Source organism: Hippopotamus amphibius, chromosome 17, assembly GCF_030028045.1.
Source record: "Hippopotamus amphibius kiboko isolate mHipAmp2 chromosome 17, mHipAmp2.hap2, whole genome shotgun sequence".
Lineage (NCBI taxonomy): Eukaryota > Metazoa > Chordata > Mammalia > Artiodactyla > Hippopotamidae > Hippopotamus > Hippopotamus amphibius.
The window spans coordinates 51,994,315-52,012,571 of record NC_080202.1 but is presented as its reverse complement, the minus strand read 5'-3'; the positions used below and the strand labels follow the sequence as shown (position 1 = coordinate 52,012,571).

Below are 18,257 nucleotides of genomic sequence, written 5' to 3'. Positions count from 1 at the left end.
CTTGACTGGTCCTTGTGTCCAGCCCGTGGGCAGGAGCACGGGGGGGCAGCCGGGGGGAGGGGGTGCTGACCCGGCGTGGGGGCCTAGCCATTGTGGGCCCAGGGATGCAGCCGCCTAGGTTGGGCTCCAGCTGTCCTGCTGACGAGGCGGCTTGTCCTGGCCTAGGTGGTCTTGAGGGTGCTGTTTCCTGACCGCTACATCCTGCAGGGCTTCTTCCGCCCCAGCGAGACGGGTGAGCAGCCCCGTCTGGGTGTCCAGAAGGGCGGGGTCCCTGTGAGCTCCTCCAGGCTCCTTCTGTCTGGGCCACGGGACAGGCAGCGGGCGCCATGCTGGGGGCTGGCTCATGTCCGGAGTCTTGGCAGACCAGCCAGGCAGCGCCTGTGGGACTAGGTGCCCCCATGCGCCCCCCTTTCCTGGGCATGGATGGGGCAGAGGGGCACCCAGAGAAGGGTGGGCCCAGGGCTCCCCCAGACCCAGCAGTGGGGTCTCTGGCCTGGAGCTGCAGCTCACCTGTAAGGAAGGCGGCAGTGCCACCACTTCTGAGTGGTGTCCTTGGTGACCTGTAGGGAGTGGGGCTACACAGAGGTTGGACCTGGCTCGTCGCATGGCAGAGGGGCCCGGCCCTGGCGTGGGTCTGAGTGTGGAGTCCCCGTTCACCCCACCCTTCCTCCTGCAGTGGGGGATTTGCGGGACTTTGTGAGGAGCCACCTGGGCAACCCCGAGCTGCCGTTCTACCTGTGTGAGTGCATCTCCAGGACCTCCTGCTCAGCGGCCCTGGCCCCTCCCAGTCGGGGCTCGAAGCAACTTTTCCCACAGAAACAGCATCCTGAGGCAGGCGGGTCCTGTGCTGGTGTCCAAGCATGAATCCGGGACCTGGGGAGTTGGGGAGGGAGGTTGGCCATCGCCCTGCTCAGCGCCCCATGCCCTCTGCTTCCTGCCTGGCCAGGAGCTGTGGCGGCTGGGGGACATGCAGGGAAGGGCTGCTGGCCTCCTTTGGAGGGCATCTGGGTCGTTAGGGGTCAGGCCCCAGGGCTGCACAGGAAACTGTGTGGGGCAGGTATCCCCTGCAGGTGAGTCTGCCCCGGGCCCTCTCTCCAGTTTCTTGCTGGGTTTTTGCAGCAGTGGAGAGATAGACGGGAGGATGTGCGCTGAGGGGGTGCTTCAGAGATCCCTCAGCCGAGGCCTATGGCCGAGGCCTCCTGCTCACTCTGATGGTGGGGAGGGGTTCGATGGGCAAGAGGGGGATGATGGGTGGGGAGAGACAAGGCACTTCCTGGCGCAGACAACCATCTCTCCACAGTCATCGCTCCTCCAAAAACCATCCTGGACGACCACACACTGACCCTCTTTCAGGTACCATCTGCCTGCCTGTCTGGCTTTTGGGTGCTGCTGGGGCTGGCCTGGGACAGGCAGCTGCCCAGGAGGGAGGGCGAGGCCATGGTTGGAAGTATGATAAGGCCTCTTAGAGGGGTGGACTGGGGGGAGTGGAGCATCGCTGAAGTCAGCTTTGGGGCTCTCCAGCCACCTCTGCCTTCTGCCCTGGTGGGGATGGGCCTGCATGGCTGGCTGCCCCCGTCCAGAGCCAGGACTGCCCCTGGGTCTGAGTGAGAAGGCAGGTGGGGCTGCTAGAGGAACCCCTGAAGGGCCAAGGGTCAGAGGCTTCGGCTGCAGTTGGCCAGCTGCCCAGGAGGCCCCTGGGGTGCCAGCTGCTGGGCAGGTTTGGCCCCAGACTGGAGGGGCTGCTGCCAGGCCTGCTGCCCTGCCCCTGCCTCTCCCCTGGACCCTGTGGCCTCCGCTGGGAATGCCGTGGTGGGCTCTCCCCGCTAGCTGGAGGCCCTAGAGCTCCCAGGGTGAGGAGCGTTGATCCGGTGCCCTGCTGGGCTGCAGTCCAGAGCCAGAAGGAATGTCCTGTCCCTTTACCCCAGGAGAGCAGCCTGGGGCCTCCCTAGCCCTCTAGCCTAATGGTTTCCTCTTAAAGTCTCTTCAGATATTTTAATTAGTAACAGAGGCCAGCCTTTGTTAAGTGACCAGCAGGCCCTGCAGAGATCTGAATTGGGGCAAGGGGGTCTGCTTGCTGCTCAGGGCTGCCACCATCGTGGGGGGAAGGGGCCAGACCAGCAGAGAGGCTGGAAGCCCACCAAGGAAAGGAGCCAAGTTTGGCAGGAGCAGGGTGCTTCCCCCACCCCCACTCCCCCTTCTGCAGCCCCCTGGGAGCCCCAGAGGCACTGGGCCTCCTTCCTCTATCCCCACCCACCCTCCCACCGCCCCTCCCCGCTCTCCCTTGCTGGCCAGCCTGTTGATAAACATTGAATTTGGAAGATGCTTTGGGATGGAGAGGGGCCAGCGTCCAGGCACCCCCTCCTCCAATTAGGAACCCTGGGGTGCTGCCTGTCCTGTCCTCGTGGCCTGATTCCTGGTGACACTCTGCCCCTGCTACCAGCAGCCGTCTCCTTTCATCTGTCAGCTCACCCTGGAGCCATGGGGCCTCTGCTTGGGGTGGCGTCCCTGCCCGCCCGCGATCAGAGAGCTGGCAGGGCTCAGGGAAGGAAGCCTTCCTCCCTCCTGCGGGTGAGCAGGCGCGGGCGCGGAAGCTGCCTGCTTTCATGTCCCTGGCAGGGCTGCGTTCTGGCTGCCGGCTGCCCTGGAGGCTGCCCGGGGGCTGGTCCTGCGCCCCAGAAAGTGACAGCTCAGGGTGGGTGTGGGGGATGACAGCCCAGCTGCCCTCTTTGGCCACTGCATCAGGAGAGTGACTGTTGGGAGAGGCCAAGGGTGAGGCCGAGGATGGGAGGATGCAGGGGATGCAGTCCATGGACACAGAGGTCCCCAACACCCCACATCATACCTGCTTCCTGGGCCTAAGCCCCCTTAGTCCGGTGCCGCCCCGAGCCTCAGGGACCTCACTCCGCTCCCATCTCAGCCACCCCCACCGCCTCGCCCAGAGCTCCTCAGTGGGCCCTGAAGACCACCATGATCCACGTAGGCTTTGTCAGCCTGAGCAGAGGGGTACACCCTCCTTCCTGGCGGGCATGGTGGTCTTCTGTGCTGTCTACTCACCCCTCTTGCCGATGGGATTCTCTGAGACACAAGCTGGCAGGTAGGGGGCTTCCGGCAGGTGCTGAGAAAAGGCAGGGAGGCCAGGTTCTAGAGGCGCTGCCTTGCAGGGCCCAGAGGGGTCCTTCAAGGGTTTAAGCGTTGCAGCCTCCAGGTGGGCCCTCTGGGTGGGTGGCCCCAGTGCCTGGCAGGTTGGCTGGGTTAGGGTCTGGCCTCACGGGGCCAGCTGAGTAAGGCTGAAACAGTGTCCTACCTGTGCCGTTCCTCCACCTCCACCCCCGCCAGCTTCCGGTGCCTCCAGGGCCCTGGAGCTAACCCTGCGCACCCTGCAGCCTGTTCCTCCGCACCAGGCTATGATCCCAGGAGTCACAGTGGGGTTTCAGAGCATTCACGGCCTTTCTGTGTCCCTCAGCTTCAGCGGCAGTCTCAGCATTCCTAGGCCTGGCCTTTGGAATTTCCTCTTATTAATACTCCCCACACCAAGTCCAAGAGCTCAGGGCTCAGAGCAGAGAGGACGCTCTCATCTGGCAGCTGTGGCCCTTCCGTTGAGGGCTGAGGACATGGAGCTCGGGCGGTGGCCTTGCTGCTGCCTTGGGCCAGCTTTAGGGCTTGCAGCCGTGGTCCTCGGGTGCAGAGGCGGGAGTGGAGGCAGGTTATGACTCTGGGGTCCTCTGCAGCAGCCTTGACTCTGCGCCATAGTCCAACCCCCTGCCTGGGAGGCCTCCAGGAGCATTTTGGGGGCCACGTGATGCATCCTTGTCCCACACCTGTGCAGATGGGGCCAGTCCCTGAGCAAAGTCTTGCACCCCCCCCCCCCCCATGGACGGGCCTCCAGGAGGGGTATGGGGACCCCCGTGCAACGCCCACCCTGCAGGAAGGGCCTCACGCTACCTGGAACTGGCTTTTTCTTATCAGGCGAGACCCAGTGACCAGTCAGGGAACCCTCGTGTTGGGCTTCTGGGTCAAAGCAGTAGGCCTGGAGGTACTTCTCAGCCCAGGACTCCCAAAGCAGCTTGGCTCCAAGAGCCCCCCCTGTCCCCATGCCTGGGCCTGCTGAAGGTCCCTCTCCCGTTCAGTTGCTCCCAGTGGGCCTGGGCTCACCTGTCAGTCCCTACGGAGTGCCCCGCACCCTCTGTTCTTTGGGCAGCACAGGTGAGGGAAGGAAGTGGGGGGCACGGTGGGCTGCGCCTGTGTCGGTGGCCACCTTGTGCGCCCCCCGCCCCCGTGCAGTTCTGCCTGCCTCTGCGTCTCCTCTGATCTCTTGACCTCGTGCAGTCTCTGCCGAGGGTGGGGTGGTTCCCACCTTAAGAATATTAACTGTTCGCTCTGGGGAACTGGGGCAGGAGGGGTAGTGCAGAATGCCAGCGCACACACCACAAGAGCTTCCTGTTCAGCTGGTGCTTGGGGCTGGCCCAGGCAGGACCCTGTGGTCTGATGCCCTGGCCTGGCTTGCACTGGGGTTGGTGCCAGAGGAGGAACAGGTGAGGCTGGGCAGCGGGCTGCGCAGTGGGAGGGGCCCGGGGGGCCCCTAGTCCTCTTGATGGAGCCCTGGGCCTGATGGGTGCAGCACCCGTGAGGCCAGCAGCAAGTGGGGTGCCACTGTTTGCCTCTCCCTGCCATCCTCTGCCCCACGGTGCCCACTTGGTCCCTGAGCTCCCCTCTGCCCTCCCTGCAGGCAAACCTCTTCCCTGCCGCCCTTGTACACTTTGGACCTGAGGAGCCGACAGGTAGGTGCGGCCCTCCTCTGCCCAGCACTGCCAGCCAGCCCTGGGCCCCGCATCCTAGCTCATCAGATACCCCAGAGCAGGTGACTTCTGGTCTGGGAGGGAGACCTGTGGCCCCAATACCCGCATCCCCTACTCCTTGGGGGGCTTCAGGCTGGACCACACCCCCCTCCAGAGCAGAGCAGTAGTAGGCTGGGGCGGGATGCCCTTCTCTGGCCTGAGGGTAGGCTGGGCTTCCTGCAGGCATCTACCTGGAGCCCAGGCTGCTGGAACACACCATCTCCCCATCTGCAGCGGACGTGCTCGTGGCCAGGTGAGTGTCCGCAGAGGGTGGGGCGAGCCCACGGCTGCAGTGCCCACCATCCGACACCTTGGCCTTCGTCCTCAGGTGCATGTCCAGGGCCGCTGGAACCCCACCCCCGCCGCCAGCCCCTGACCCTGTGCCCCTTGAGTTGGAGCCAACTGGTGAGGAAGGGGCGGTGGGGCCCCCTGAGCCCAGCCCTGGGACGGCCCAGCCCGTGAGGAGGGATTTGGGCAAGGTGCCCAAGTGGCTGAAGCTGCCAGGTACTGTGGGGGGTGGCCTGGCGGGGCGGGGCAGCTGGGCAGGAGCCTAGGGCTCCAAGGTCATCCTGTGTGTGTTGCGCTGCAGCCGGCAAGAGGTGAGAGCTGCCCAAGAGGTGAGAGCTGCCAGCCCAGAGGTGCCTACTCTGCCAGCCACTGGACCCCTGCCCACCCTGAGCGGGAATAAACACGCGAGCCTCTCTCAAGACCCTCCTGTCGTCCTTTGCAGGGACGGGCTCCTCGGTCCTCTGCCCCGCTGCTGCCCCTGCGCCGAGTTCCCAGCAGCGGGCCTCCAGTCTGGCTGGTGACGTGGGCTTGGGAGGCTGCTTGCTGGGGCTTGTTCGTGTTGACAGGGGCACAGGTGTCTTCCCTGAACCGCCTGCCTCTTGGTGTTTACCTCATTGACGTTAATGTCTCCTCTAAGGAGAACACGAGTTCGGGGAGAAGGGCCTCCAGCCCCTGGCAGGAGAGGGGAGGACGTGGCCCCCACCCCGCAGGGCGGGCCGGGCAGGGCTGGCCTGGGGTTTCCCGGTGCCCCGCCCTCCCCACCATCTGAGTGCACTTCAAAGTGGCTGTGGGGCACGGGCTCTGGCACGTGTCGCCAGCCTCTCCCCTCAGGTCTAATTACTTCCACATGTGCCCGGAGCTTTGAAGCCCCGAGACTCCCTGCGGGAGGGGGGAGAGGGAGGTGGGGGGCAGAGGTGGGGAACGGGTGCAGAAAGGGGCCAGCGGGGCTAAACTAGGGAGGGAGGGCTGGCCTTCCACCCATGCCACTCTTGGGTGTTGGGGTGGGGCTCCTGGGTACCCATGGCAGCAGGGCCAGGTGTCCCTCCCCAGTGACCAGGTCCTCTGGTTCTGCGAGAGTCCTGACTCCGTGGTCACTGGGTCCTCTGGGTGCTTTCCATCCTGGGCTGACGAGTCCCAGCAGCTTTCAGATTTAACGAGAGCTGGGTGCTATCGGGTGGGAGTGGCTGGGCCTCAGAGAGCAGCCAGGCCTCCTGACCAGGTTTCTAGCAGGTCCCAAGCAGCTCTGACCTGCCTGGCCCTGGCACTGGAGGCGGGGGTCCTTCCTACTGCTGTGACCCCACCCCAACCCCCAGCAGACCTGTGCGCTCGTCCCTGGGCACCCCATACCCATGGCAGCCCCGTGGCAGAGGCACCATTCCAGGCGCGCAGTCACACGTGTGAGGGCTCCAATTTCACAGTCCCTTGAGCCCAGCCCATGGCACGGCACTCACACATGCTGTTTGTTATTCTGTCCTCTCCCAGCTTTGAAGCAACTTGATTTTGGGTGATGAATGGCAACAGGAGGCCGTGCCTGGGGAGGTGGCTCTGATTTATCGACGTTGCTCTGTGAGAACAAATACACAGCTCAGGGAAGCATCTTTTCAAGGGACTGTCAGGGGGCTAGACGGTGACACGCCAGCTTTGATGTTGGTGGCAGAACCACCCAGTTCTGCTTGTTTGTGGAGGACATGCAGGCTACCTGCTCAGGAGGGCGCGTCCCCCGCACCTGCTTCCCAATGACTCCGTGCTTCTCCCACCCTGGTGGGTGCTCTGCTGCCCCAGGGGGCACAGGGGGAGGGCACCCACCCAGGCGTCAGGCCCCTCATCCTGTCAGCGAACTCTCCATCTGCTGTGTCCCAGCTCTCAGCAGCAGGCAGGGGGACAGGATGACACGGGGAGGAGGGGTGGTTTGCTGGGACCTGGCCCGTCCTGGAAGCTGGAGGAGAACCTTGGGGATCAGCAGCTCCGGTCCTTTCTGAAGCCAGAGGCTGGGACTCGGCGAGACGGCCACAGGGAGGGTGGAAACCACTAAAAGTCCAGAAGCTGTGGGGCAGAGAAGCGCTTAGAGCCTCGTGGGTGTGGCGCCCCCACCCCCACGCCTCCTGGGCCAGGCCCTGTTCCTGGAGGCCCACCTACCAGCTGAGGCAGCACCTTCTCCAGCTGCTCCACATCCACACGGGCCAGGTCCTCTGCCTTGGCCTGCCGGATGCTGCGGATGGCCGCTTCTGCCGTGATGCAGGAGGGAAGTGAGGCAGAGAAGGCTGACGGGGCTTGAACCCCAACCCCCCAGGGCCTTAGCCCTGCCCACTCCCCCACCCCTGTGCCAGGCGACAGCTCAGAAGACTGAGGTGGGGCCTCTGAAACATGGAGCTTTTCAGGGACGGGGAGTTTAGGCGCTTGTGGGAGAATGGGAAGATCGTGTCTTGGGTACCCCGCTGAAAAATAAAATGCAAAGGGATCACGAATGGTCTGGACAAGCCTGGGACACCAGGGGACTCTGCTGGGTCCTTCCACTCACCCACAACGAAGATCTTGAGCAGCTCTGCCGTGAGTTGTAGTGCGTCCCCACTGACTGCAAGGTGAAGGGGAGTAGGTTGCAGACATGCACGTCTCCCTGCCATCCCACTCTTGCCCTCACTGCTTCTAACCTGGCTCCTGCTCACAGGTGACCTCAGCCCTCCCTGAGGCCTGGGCCCTGCAGAGATGCCGTGCACAGTCTCCGGTACCCAGCGCCCCTCCCCACCCCACCTCCTGGTCACACACCTTTGGTCTTGTCGTCTTTAAAGTGCAGGTGCAGCAGCTTGCTAACCAGCTCCTGGGGGATGGAGGGGGCGTCGGTGAGCCACTGCCCCCCCTCCTCTGCTGCAGACCCCTTAGGCATTTAGTTCTGGAGGGGATGGGGCTGTAATTTCCGGCTGGAAATGCTGTCTGCGGGGCCTCTCAGGGTGGGGGACTAGGCAGTGTGAGAAACCTCCCTGTGAATGCCTCCAGGAGGACCAGAAATTAGACACATGTGGCAGGCAGGTGGGAACAGCCCAGGTGCCTGCCTGCCACTCTCTGGGGCTCCAGCCTTTGTGGTACCCAGAGTGGTCTTATGCTCCTGCCCGCAGGGACGAGGTGCTTTCCCCACAGTGGGCCCCTTCACAGGTCTGTCCATGCCACCAGCACTGCCCGGTTTTGCCAGACCCTGCTCTGGGCACTGGGTCAGCTCCATCCCAGGTCCCTCCCTGGAGCCTACGACACAAGGAAGGGGATCTTCCTGAGGTGGGGAAGGGCCAGGCTCCTTTGTCAACGGGCATTCAAGGTAGGCGACGGAGCCCAGACCATCTGTAGGACTTCCTGACCAATGAGGATGGGACAAGGGCGGGCCCAGGCCAAGACTCCTCAAGGTAGGGGCTCAAGCCAAAGGATGGCACCACTAAGCAGAGGTGGCTTCTGGGGACCTGCAGCTAAGGAGCTCAGCTTGGAACATGTCGTGTAAGGGACACACATGAGGTGCCCAAGCAGAGCAGCCAGTGGGTGGCTGGAACAGACGGTCGATACTGGCTCTGAGGATATGGGAGGTGGCAGCACGTGGGTGGACCAAGGGAGGTTGCTAAAGGCAGGGACCAGCCGGGAGAGGCTGCGAATGAGGAGCCAGCAGAGAGCCTGGGGAGGTGAGGACAGCAGCAGCGGGGGCCCAGGGGCCCAGAAACCGGGTGTCATGCAGGAAAGGTGAGCTGGGGACCCACTAGGCCTCCAGTCTTAGCCACGGAGATGGCATTGCCTTGACCAGTGCAGCTCAGCAAAGCTGGAGAGCAAAATGGAGAGCGCGGACCCTGCCGGAGCCCCAGCTCAGGAGGGGAAGAGCCGGACGCGGGTTACTTGGGGCAGCGCTGAAGCGGCCTCGCCCTCCCAGCAGTGACCATGTGGGTTTGGCGCCACCTGCTGGCCCTTCTTGCTATGTACCTGGAAGGTACCAGGAAAGACCCAGAAAGCTCTACTGCTCCGCCAGCTCCCAGACCCTGGGGAAGAGCCAAATTAGACAGGCTGCTGCTGTGAGGCAGCTGCATGGGGCTGTCCTGACAACGAAAGGAGTCAGCACCAGCTGGGAGCAGAGGTTCCCTAAATTTGCAGAGGGTAAGATGGGACCTGGGACACGAGCAGCCTTTGCCCCGCTGTGTGGAGGCATCACGACCCCTGCCTCTCCCCAGGGACAGCCCTACTCGTGGGTAATGGCCACAACCCCAGCTCTGGCCAGAGCCCTCTCGGGGCGAGGACTCCGGAGCTGCCCAGGACTTCATGAAGGAGGCCTGACCCAATGCTCCGCTGTGCAGCTATTACGGGGGGGGTTCCTACAACCCCCTGCCTCAGTGGTTTTCCCTTTGACACCATTAACCACTCCTAGGCCAGGGCAGAGTGACGATTGTGGGTGATAGGAGAAACCTCCACTGGGGACTGGCTGGACAAGGCAGTGCTCATGAGAGACTGAGACTCTCCCTCTCGTCCCAGGTCCACAAAGGCCTGATCTCAAGGGCTCAGTGCCTCCTAACCTTAAGGCAGAGCAACAAAGTGAGACTCAGACCTCTTACAGCCTGCGGGGTGTAGGAGGCAGCAGGCCTTGCTACTCACCCACCCAGAGCTGCACTGGCCAGGTGGAGAGCAAAGGGGCCAATTCTGGAGGCGGATGGCCCGGGTTTGACCCTAGTTCTGCCTGTTTCCCACTGGCAAGTGGGGATAGTACTCGTAGCCATCTCCTAGGGTGTTAAGCATTACAGAGGCTGATCCATGTCAAGTGCGTGTAACAGTGCCTGACTGTGCTGGGTGTGTTGCTAGGGAAAGCACTTGTAGATCCACATGCACACCAGACGACGGAGCCAGCCTGGCTCAGGTGAGACGCAAAGCACAGAGCTGGCATGATAGGGGAGAGGCCAAAAGGAAGCTTTAGTGTACGCAGGCGCTGAGAGTACCTGCGAGCTGGGCCGCCCTGTGCTCTACGCTAAACCCTTTAGGAGAGTCCTGCGGATCCCGGGGGCGGGACGCTGCGGGCGGGGGCCCAGGCTCCTCACTGAGCCTCCCTGCATTTGTGTCGGCACCTGCCCCTGCCCGATTTCTGCAGATCCTTTCCCTCTTGCCGCAGACCAGGCTGCCTACCCAACCTTCTACCCGGCCGCGCTACCCCATCCACGTAGGACGAAGGGCGCGCGGGATAAGGGTCGTTGCCGGATTCTGGGAATGGGCTCACCCTAGAAGTCAACGGACGGCAGCGCGGGGCTGACTCAGGATCCGCACATGGGTCACGCAGGGGGCCGGGCCGCAGCGTCCCCGCCGGCCCCGAGCGCGCCCCCCGCCCCCGCCCCAGAGGCCTCGCCCGGCGCCCCCAGCCCGCCCCGCACACAGGCCCTCTCTCACTTTCCGGAAGCAGGCGCCGATTTCCTCCATGATCGCAGCCAAAGCGCGCGCCCTCTGGAGCCCCGCCCCTGCGCCCCCAGCCAATGAACGCTGAACGCGCCCTCCGGAGACCCGCCCTCGGAACGCAAGCCAATTGACACAGAGCGCGCCTTCCAGAGCGCCGCCCTGGCACCGCCAGCCAGTGGACCCGCCGCGAGCGCCCGCTCCTTCGCCATCATTGGCCCGCGTTGAGCGCCCCTCCTCCGCAAAGCCTCCTGGGAGTCGTGGTTTTCGTCAGGTCTTCCGGGCTAGCCCTGCTCTTCCTGGATACCGAGGCGCGCGGTGGCAGCGTACATCCGCGGCGAGACAGCCGGGGTCAGCGGCGCGAGGGCTGGGGCCTCGGGCTCGGAGCCCAGCTGTACGTGCGACGCCCGGACCGGCCCTGCCTCTGGACGCCCCGCCCCCGAGGACGCCCCCACCTTCTCGGTCCCTGGCTCCAGCGATCGCCTGAGAATCATACGCCCCCGCCCTCCTGGGGCCTCCAGCCTGTTGGAACAACTCAGTTTGCTCCTTGTTCCTCGGCTGCTGAGGACTTAGAGTCTTTGTGCCCCCCCCCCCCCCCCGAGCTGTCGGGGGCTCTCTGTAGGCCCCCAGGGAGTGGCCCTACCCTACTGCTTCCCCACCCCAGCTAGCTCCTGGTGAGGCCTGTCTAGGAGCTTTCGGGGAAGCCCTTCCTGCACCCCAGGGACATGGAGGAGTTCCGGCGCGCCTACAGCCGGCTGTGCAAGGAGAGTGGGGCCGAGCCCCAGGAGACTGTTCTGCAGCAACTGCACCAGCTGGCACAGGGCCGGCTGGACCTGGCCACACAGAGCCTGACAGTGGACACCTGCAGGGCTCTGGGCAAGCTGCTGCCGAAGGAGACACTGCTGACGGAGCTCGTCCTGAGTGACTGCATGCTGAGTGAGGAAGGTGGGCACCAAGGGCTGGCAGGGCCCAGGGCAGCCCTTGCAACTTCAGAGTTGGGGCTGGACTCAAGCTGCTTCAGGGCAGCGTCCCCTGGCTTCTTTTGCGATGCTGCATGTGCCCCAGTCCTTGGTGCTTGGCATCTCTAGTAGAGAAGTGTCTGTCCCACCTGATTTCTTCTTTGTGAGGTTTCTCCCTTTTACTGTCATTAAAGCAAGCATCTGCATCTCCTCTGGAAACCTGGGAGGAGAAAGCAATTTCTCCCTGTAATGGGAAAGCCTTAGTGTCCCCTGGCTTAGGAGAGTCCTGCTGTGCTGGTGAGAGCGAGGGTCAGCAGCCTGACTCCACACCTGGTGGATGTTTCAAACCTGACACAGGAGTGGGGTGACTTTTTTGGCATGAACCCTGGCTGATGGGGGCCACCGGGACAGCCGTCCCTCCCCTATATCTGAGGAGCTGCCCCAAGATGGAGCCATCAGGGGTGGAGAGTGACAGGCCCGGTCTCTTACAGGGGCCACGCTGCTGCTGCAGGGGCTGTGTGTCAACACCGTCGTGCGGTTTCTGGATCTCAAGGTGGGTGGATCTGCACTCAGGGGCATGCCACCTGCGAGCAGGAGTAAAGATGCAGATGTCCTGGCAACCAGGGGTCTGCATGGTGGCCAGAGACTGTGTCTGTAAGTGCTCTTGGCACACAGGCTCCACACCATTGTCTCGTGGTCTCATGCACGCGTGCTGGTGTTCTGAGGGCAGGAACGTGAGTTCCAGAGCGTTCTCACAAGCAAACTGAAAGAGCCCCCGCATCAGGAGGCCACTCTGGTCAGGGAAAGCAGAATCTGAAAGGAGCCACGCCTTCCATCCAGAGCTCACCTTAGCCTCGCCCACCGCCTGACCAGGGTATTCAGAGCCCAGCCCAGGATGCGGGGGAGTGACTGGCTGGCCTCTTCTTGTCCTAGGGCAATAACCTTCGAGCCGCAGGGGCCGAGGCACTGGCAAAACTCCTCCGACAGAACAAGTCCATTCAGAGGTAGGGTGGCAGTCGCAGTCCCCACTCTCCCCCCAGCCTGCGCGCTCTCTCCGCGTGGTTCTGGGTTGGCTCCAGAGGACAGGGTTCTGCAACGTGAGAGTTCACACCTTCATACCAGTCTTGCATGGCGGGGAGTAGGCGGGTATGTTACTCACGTGGCTCCAGCCTTTCTGCCGGAGACCCCCATGCCCTTCTGCAAGCCCGCGGGACCTCATGGGAGCCAGATGCCCTTTGGGGCCACGCACCTCATGTCCACCCTTCCTGCAGCCTCACCCTGGAATGGAACAACCTGGGCACGTGGGAAGAAGCCTTCTCGGCCTTCTGTGGGGCCTTGTCGGCCAATGGTGCCCTGCGGCAGCTGGACCTCCGCAACAACCAGATCACCCACAAGGGCGCCGAGGAGCTGGCTCTGGCCCTGAAGAGCAATGCCAGCCTCCAGCAGCTGGGTGAGGCCGCCAGCGCTGGCCTTCCCTGTCCTCAGACCAGGCCAGGAGATCCTGGTCTGGGGGGAGGGGGGAGGGGTTGCCTCTCATCTCTTCTTCCGCCCCCCCACTGCTTCCTTTGTCCTCTCCCAGAAGGGAGGGGGTGGGGGTGGGTGTTGGGGAGGAGGGGCACGCTGAGCTGGGCTCCTGATCTGTGGCCCATCACAGGGAGTACCAGTGTCCCAGGCCGGGCTAGCCCTCCCACCCCCGCCCTGTGCTCTCCATCTGGTGATACCAGATTTCCTTCCAGACCTGCGCTGGAATCACATCGGCCTCCTGGGGGGCCGCGCCCTGGTGAACTGTCTCCCCAGCAACAGAACCCTGTGGAAACTGGAGTTGGCTGGGAATAACATCCCCGGCGACATCCTCAGAGCTGTGGGTACGGGCACGTGGGGCCACTGGCAGTGTGCACTGTTTGGAGCAGGTCACAGAGCTGATTCCCTGGGACAGAGGCCCAGCCCCTGAGAGAAGGGAGGCTTAGGCTGGACCGAGTAAACGCACCGTGATGGTAGCATGTTAGAAACGGAGAGAGCGCGAGCAGGTGTCAGGGAGGAAAGGACAGCAGCAGGAGCCCGCAGAGCGCCGACGGCCTGGTGCTGTTTCTCACTGTCCTCCCTCCACAGTCCCCTCCCATCCTGACCCCAACTCCTTGGCCCCAGGCCCGCTGAGCACTCTGCCACTCGCCATGGCTCCCTGTCCCTCTGGCAGCACCAGCCACCTGAGGGCCCGAGCTGGAGCTGGAATCTAGGGTGGGGTCGCCACCTGCTGGGTCTGCCCAACCAGCACCCTCTCCCACTTCTTGGTTCTTGGACCTGCCTCCGAGTCACCCCAGCTGACACCGTGGCCACGTCCAGCTGCCTGGGTCTTTCCAGAGCACGGGAGCTGAGCACAGCATTCACCTCTTGAAAGTCACACAGTGACCTTTGACCTTTGGGGCAGAGCCCACATGCCCACCTCTTATGGCAGTTGAGCAACTTCCCTACCTTTCCTCATGTGCCTGTTTCCCCTCCCAGGCTCCTGACCCCACTGTTACCTCTACCCTCACCCTCTCTGAACCCCTCACCTGCTAGTGCACGAGAGGGGTCTGATTTGTGATGGTGAGACACCACCTTGCGCAGTGTCTCCTGGGCATGGGGCTGGGCTGGCCATTGGCCACTCCTGGGGCTCCGTCCCCCACCCCCGGTAGACAGCTTGGTTCTCTGCAACAGAGCAAGCCATGGACCACAACCAGGACCGGCAGACCGCCTTCCGGGAGAGCCAGGCCCGAGCCCACGTGCTCAGCAAGGAGGTGCGGCACCTCCGGGAAGAGAAGTCCAAGCAGGTGGGGACAGTGCTGCCTCTGACCGCAGGGCCTTGCCCCAGCCCTCGCCCTGCCCTGGCTGTGTGGACAAAGGGCTCCCCCTCAGCCATGGCATTCTTCCTTCCCTCTGGGCCCTGGAGCCTCTCCAAGCAGCCAGGACCCAGGCCCGAGAGGCAGCGTCTTGTTCTGACACCCTCCGGCTGGGTGGGCAAGCGGGCGGGCTTCCCCTCTGGGCTTCCCTGCGGGGGAGCCGTCCTTCCTTTGGATGAGGCTGAGCCTTTTGGTGTCTTGCTGTCTCCGTGGACGTCTGCCCTCCTCCCTGCCGACTGTGGGGAGTGGGCAGGCTCTGGCCCTGACAGGGCTCTGCCTGGCTCTATCCCCAGTTTCTGGACTTGATGGAGACGATTGACAGGCAGAGAGAAGAGATGGCCCGGAGCAGCAAGTGAGCGTGGCCCCAGGCCCAGGGGCAGGGCAGCGGCGCGGTGGGTGTGCCCGGGGTTCAGGTCCTGACTCTGGCCTTGGAGTGACCTAACATGAGCCTTGTCGCCTGCCCATGGACGAGGTCGTGGGGTGTGTTTCCTGAGGGAGTTTCTCACCTGGATGTTGTGTGAGGGTGAAGAGCGGCAACTGCTGCGGGGAGGGGCCCAGAGGGCTCTGGGGTTTGGGTTTCTTGGACCCTCCTCTGTGCCCACAGGGCATCAGCAGCACGAGTGGGGCAGCTTCAGGAAGCCCTGAACGAGAGGCACTCCATCATCAACGCCCTCAAAGCCAAGTAAGAAGGGGCAGAAGGCAGGATGAGGGTGTGAGGAGGCTTCAGAACACTTAAGAGACCTGCCCACAGGGCAGAGGAGGACCGTCCAGACAGGGACTCCAGTCCCCAGAGTACAAAGGGAGGCAGGGGAACTGCTGAGGTGGTAACCTGGGAAGGCTTCTTGGAGGAGGTGGGCGCTAGCTAGGGTAGTGTCCTGGCAAGAGTGAGAACCGCAAGACCTTAGTGAAGGCTAGTGGTGGGCTGGGGCGGGACTGGCCCTTCCCACCTTGCAGGCTGCAGATGGCTGAGGCCGCCCTGGCTCTGTCGGAGCAGAAGGCCCAGGACCTGGGGGAGCTCCTGGCCACCACAGAGCAGGAACAGCGGAGCCTGGTGCAGAGGCAGGCAAAGGAGCACAGGCTGGAGCAGCAGGTGGGCAGGGAGGGCTGGATCGGCAGGTGGGCGGGCCTGGGGCAGGCAGGCGGTGCGTGGCAGCAGGTGGCCAGTGGCGCCCTTTCCCTGTCTCACCCCCAGGAAGCTGCAGAGCGGGAGTCTAAGCTCCTCAGAGACTTGTCTGCTGCCAACGAAAAGAACCTGCTTTTGCGAAACCAGGTATGGAGGTAGGGTGAGGGGCCAGGCCCACTGAGAGCCTGGGGTGGGGCTTCCGGGAAGGGGCTGAAGCTTCCCTCCTTTGGTGCCGGCTTTCCAGGTGGACGAGTTGGAGCGGAAGGTGAAATCTCAGCAGGAGCAGCTATTCCTGACCAGGCAGGAGCTGACCAACACGACAGCCGAGCTGAAGATGCGGGCTGTCCAGGCTGAAGGTGGGCACACACAGGCCTGCCGCTGGGGCCTGAGAACCACGGGCCCCCCTAGGAGTCCCAGCCGTGCTCTTCCCCTATGCTTCCAGAACGCCTGGAACTGGAGAAGAAGAGGTCCCGTCAGAACTTGGAGGATGCAGAACAGCTGCGCTTCAAGGAGGTGCTTCAGTAGTTACATGCCCTGACCTTTGCTCTCTCTGTTTCATCGGGGCCTGCAGATGCCTCGTCCTGACATGGTGTCCCCAAGGCACACTCCTGGCTGGGCTTCTCTCGACAACCTTGGGGTGCTGGGGCATTTCTCCAACAGCTCTGGCAGATGTCAGACCCAGAACCTTCCCACCAGTTTCTAGAAGGGATCCTGACTGTGCTGGCTGCTGTGTGCTCTGTGCCACCTGAGGTGCAGCACTGGGACATGCCCTCTGTCCTCACTTCCTGTGAGGCCACTTGGGGCAGCCCCCGCTTGGAAGGAACAGGGTCCCCAAGATTTACCTGCCCCCCAGGGTGGGGATCCCATGAGCAGAAGGCTGGGGAGCCAGCCTGCCAGCCCTGTCCCCACCCCACACCTGGGCAGGTGGAGCACATGACTCGCCACCTGGAGGACAGCGAGAGGGCCATGCAGGAGAGGGTGCAGAGGCTAGAGGCTACACGAATGTCCCTGGAGGAGGTGAGACGGGCTCCAGGCTCTGCCTTCCCCTAGGGAGGCTGGGTGCGGCCAGAAGAGGTCCCTGGGCAGGGGCAGAGGACAGTCCTAGTGGTCACTGTGCTGTAGGAGCTGAGCCGGGCAAAGGCTGCGGCACTCAGTGAGCGCAGCCAAGCCGAGGAGGAGCTCATCAAGGCCAAGAATCAAGTCCGTCTGGAGGAGGTGAGCCCAGGACCACGGTCTGCTGCTTGCCCCGCCCACCGGGGAGAGAGGTCTGAGGAGTGGCATGAGCTGCCCGGGTTGCACAGCCCTTCAGGTTTTAGTGGACCAGACCAAGGCTGTCTCCTGGCTCTGTAGGGAGGGACAAGGGAACAGGAGCTCCAGCTGCAGAGAAGTCAGATGGGGACACATCCCATCAGCACCAGATCCAGCCGTCCCCGTCCCCCGCCACAAAGAGCCAATGTCTTCCAGCCCAAGGTGGGGAAGGGGTTTGGCCCAGATGTGCAGCCTGTGACCACGTGGTGGAAGTGGGGGACCAGAGGGCATGATGGTATCAGCCTGGGACATGGGGAGGCTCCTCATTCAAGTTGAGCCCGTTCAGAACAATATTTGCGGTAACTTTAGTGACAAAGCGGTTTCCACATTGCAAATATAAGCTGCCCTCCTTCTGAAGGCAGGGGGGTCGCTCCTCACATGAGCTCAGGGCCACAGGCCAGAAAGCAGCTCACCAGCCCCTCTCCCGGGCCCACAGCAGCAGCGCCTGGCTCACCTGGAGGAGAAGCTGCGGCTGCTGGCGCGGGCACGGGATGAGGCTCAGAGTGCCTGCCTGCAGCAGAAGCAGACGGTGGCTGATGCCCAGACACGGGCCAGCCAGCTTGGCCTGCAGGTGGAGGGCCTGAGGCGGCGCCTGGAGGAGCTGCAGCAGGTAGCCGGGACGTTGAGGGCTCTCGGGGTGCCACTGGCCCCCCAGCCCCACCTCACCACCCCTCCTTACCTGGCAGGAGCTGAGCAGCAAGGACCAAGAAAAGGTGGCTGAGGTGACAAGGGTGCGGCTGGAGCTGCAAGAGCAGAACGGCCGCCTGCAGGCCGAGCTGACGGCCCAGGAAGCGCTGAAGGAGAAGGTAGCGGCCCTAGAACGCCAGCTGAAAGGTGAGCTGAGCCCCGCCCCTCCCCATCCCCTGGGGGTGTCTCCGTAGGCCCTTTCTTACTGGGTCTTTCTGGCCTGATTCTGAGCTCTGGGAGGTGCTGGTAGGGGAGGCTGGGTGTGTCCGCCCAGAGGACCCTGAGCAAACCCCGCCCTGCTGGCCCCCTGCGGACCTCTGGATTGGCAAGAGCCCAGGCAGTCCCCAGAGCCCTTTCCTCACTGAGCTTCCTCCCCTGCAGTGATCTCAAGTGACCACCGGGAGGCACTGCTGGACCGGGATAGTGAGAACGCCTCTCTCCGTGAGAAGCTTCGCCTTAAGGAGGCCGAGATTGCCCGGATCCGGGATGAGGAGGCCCAAAGGGCCAGCTTCCTGCAAAATGCTGTCCTGGCTTATGTGCAGGGGTCCCCCCTGAGGACCTTGAGCCCCCAAAAGTGAGGGGAGGCAGGAAAAGTCTGAAAGTGGCAGGAAGGTGGCATCTGTCAGACATCTGTGTCTCCTGCCTGCCTCTCCCTTCCTCACAAGGGACAGGCCGTCGGCAGATCCAGGCTCTTTAGGCAGGGTCTGCAGCCGGTGGCTTGGAAAATCAGTGCTGGGATGAATCTGAGAGCAGGACCGATGCAGTTTACGACCAGAATGTCCGCCTG

The 18,257-nt window shown here is 63.4% G+C and overlaps 3 protein-coding genes across 11 annotated transcripts in view; 2 read left to right on the top strand and 1 right to left on the bottom strand.

The window, feature by feature from the left end:
• ASPSCR1 (ASPSCR1 tether for SLC2A4, UBX domain containing) overlaps positions 1 to 5,539 on the top strand; it is a 30,624-nt gene extending 25,085 nt beyond the window's left edge. For all 5 annotated transcript variants that reach the window (XM_057714055.1, XM_057714056.1, XM_057714058.1 and 2 more), the window contains exons 10-16: positions 166 to 232; positions 677 to 739; positions 1,301 to 1,353; positions 4,727 to 4,778; positions 5,019 to 5,088; positions 5,164 to 5,339; positions 5,425 to 5,539. In XM_057714055.1, the coding sequence (XP_057570038.1) occupies positions 166 to 232; positions 677 to 739; positions 1,301 to 1,353; positions 4,727 to 4,778; positions 5,019 to 5,088; positions 5,164 to 5,339; positions 5,425 to 5,438 (495 nt within the window). In that variant the 3' untranslated portion in view covers positions 5,439 to 5,539. The remainder of the gene's footprint in view (positions 1 to 165; positions 233 to 676; positions 740 to 1,300; positions 1,354 to 4,726; positions 4,779 to 5,018; positions 5,089 to 5,163; positions 5,340 to 5,424) is intronic.
• CENPX (centromere protein X) lies at positions 78 to 10,584 on the bottom strand. 3 transcript variants are annotated; one of them, XM_057714064.1, is made up of 6 exons: positions 10,515 to 10,573; positions 7,642 to 7,695; positions 7,260 to 7,348; positions 6,930 to 7,166; positions 3,055 to 3,115; positions 78 to 873 (listed from the first exon to the last, which is right to left on the bottom strand). In XM_057714064.1, the coding sequence occupies exons 1-6, from the start codon at positions 10,542 to 10,544 to the stop codon at positions 766 to 768; spliced, it is 579 nt and encodes a 192-aa protein (XP_057570047.1). In that variant the 5' UTR covers positions 10,545 to 10,573; the 3' UTR covers positions 78 to 765. The 3 variants fall into 3 exon arrangements, with proteins under 3 accessions (XP_057570047.1, XP_057570049.1, XP_057570048.1); XM_057714066.1 differs by lacking the exon at positions 78 to 873 and adding an exon at positions 7,887 to 7,938 and having other exon boundaries at positions 6,575 to 7,166; positions 10,515 to 10,584; XM_057714065.1 differs by lacking the exon at positions 78 to 873 and having other exon boundaries at positions 6,575 to 7,166.
• Positions 10,585 to 10,798: 214 nt separating this feature from the next.
• LRRC45 (leucine rich repeat containing 45) lies at positions 10,799 to 18,048 on the top strand. 3 transcript variants are annotated; one of them, XM_057714052.1, is made up of 17 exons: positions 10,799 to 11,462; positions 11,968 to 12,029; positions 12,410 to 12,480; positions 12,748 to 12,926; positions 13,213 to 13,341; positions 14,171 to 14,283; positions 14,646 to 14,704; positions 14,957 to 15,034; positions 15,307 to 15,442; positions 15,545 to 15,622; positions 15,720 to 15,831; positions 15,918 to 15,988; positions 16,400 to 16,492; positions 16,598 to 16,690; positions 17,220 to 17,393; positions 17,470 to 17,617; positions 17,852 to 18,048. In XM_057714052.1, the coding sequence occupies exons 1-17, from the start codon at positions 11,243 to 11,245 to the stop codon at positions 18,046 to 18,048; spliced, it is 2,013 nt and encodes a 670-aa protein (XP_057570035.1). In that variant the 5' UTR covers positions 10,799 to 11,242. The 3 variants fall into 3 exon arrangements, with proteins under 3 accessions (XP_057570035.1, XP_057570036.1, XP_057570037.1); XM_057714053.1 differs by having other exon boundaries at positions 10,805 to 11,462; positions 17,223 to 17,393; XM_057714054.1 differs by lacking the exon at positions 17,220 to 17,393 and having other exon boundaries at positions 10,805 to 11,462.
• The last annotated feature ends 209 nt before the right edge of the window (positions 18,049 to 18,257 follow it).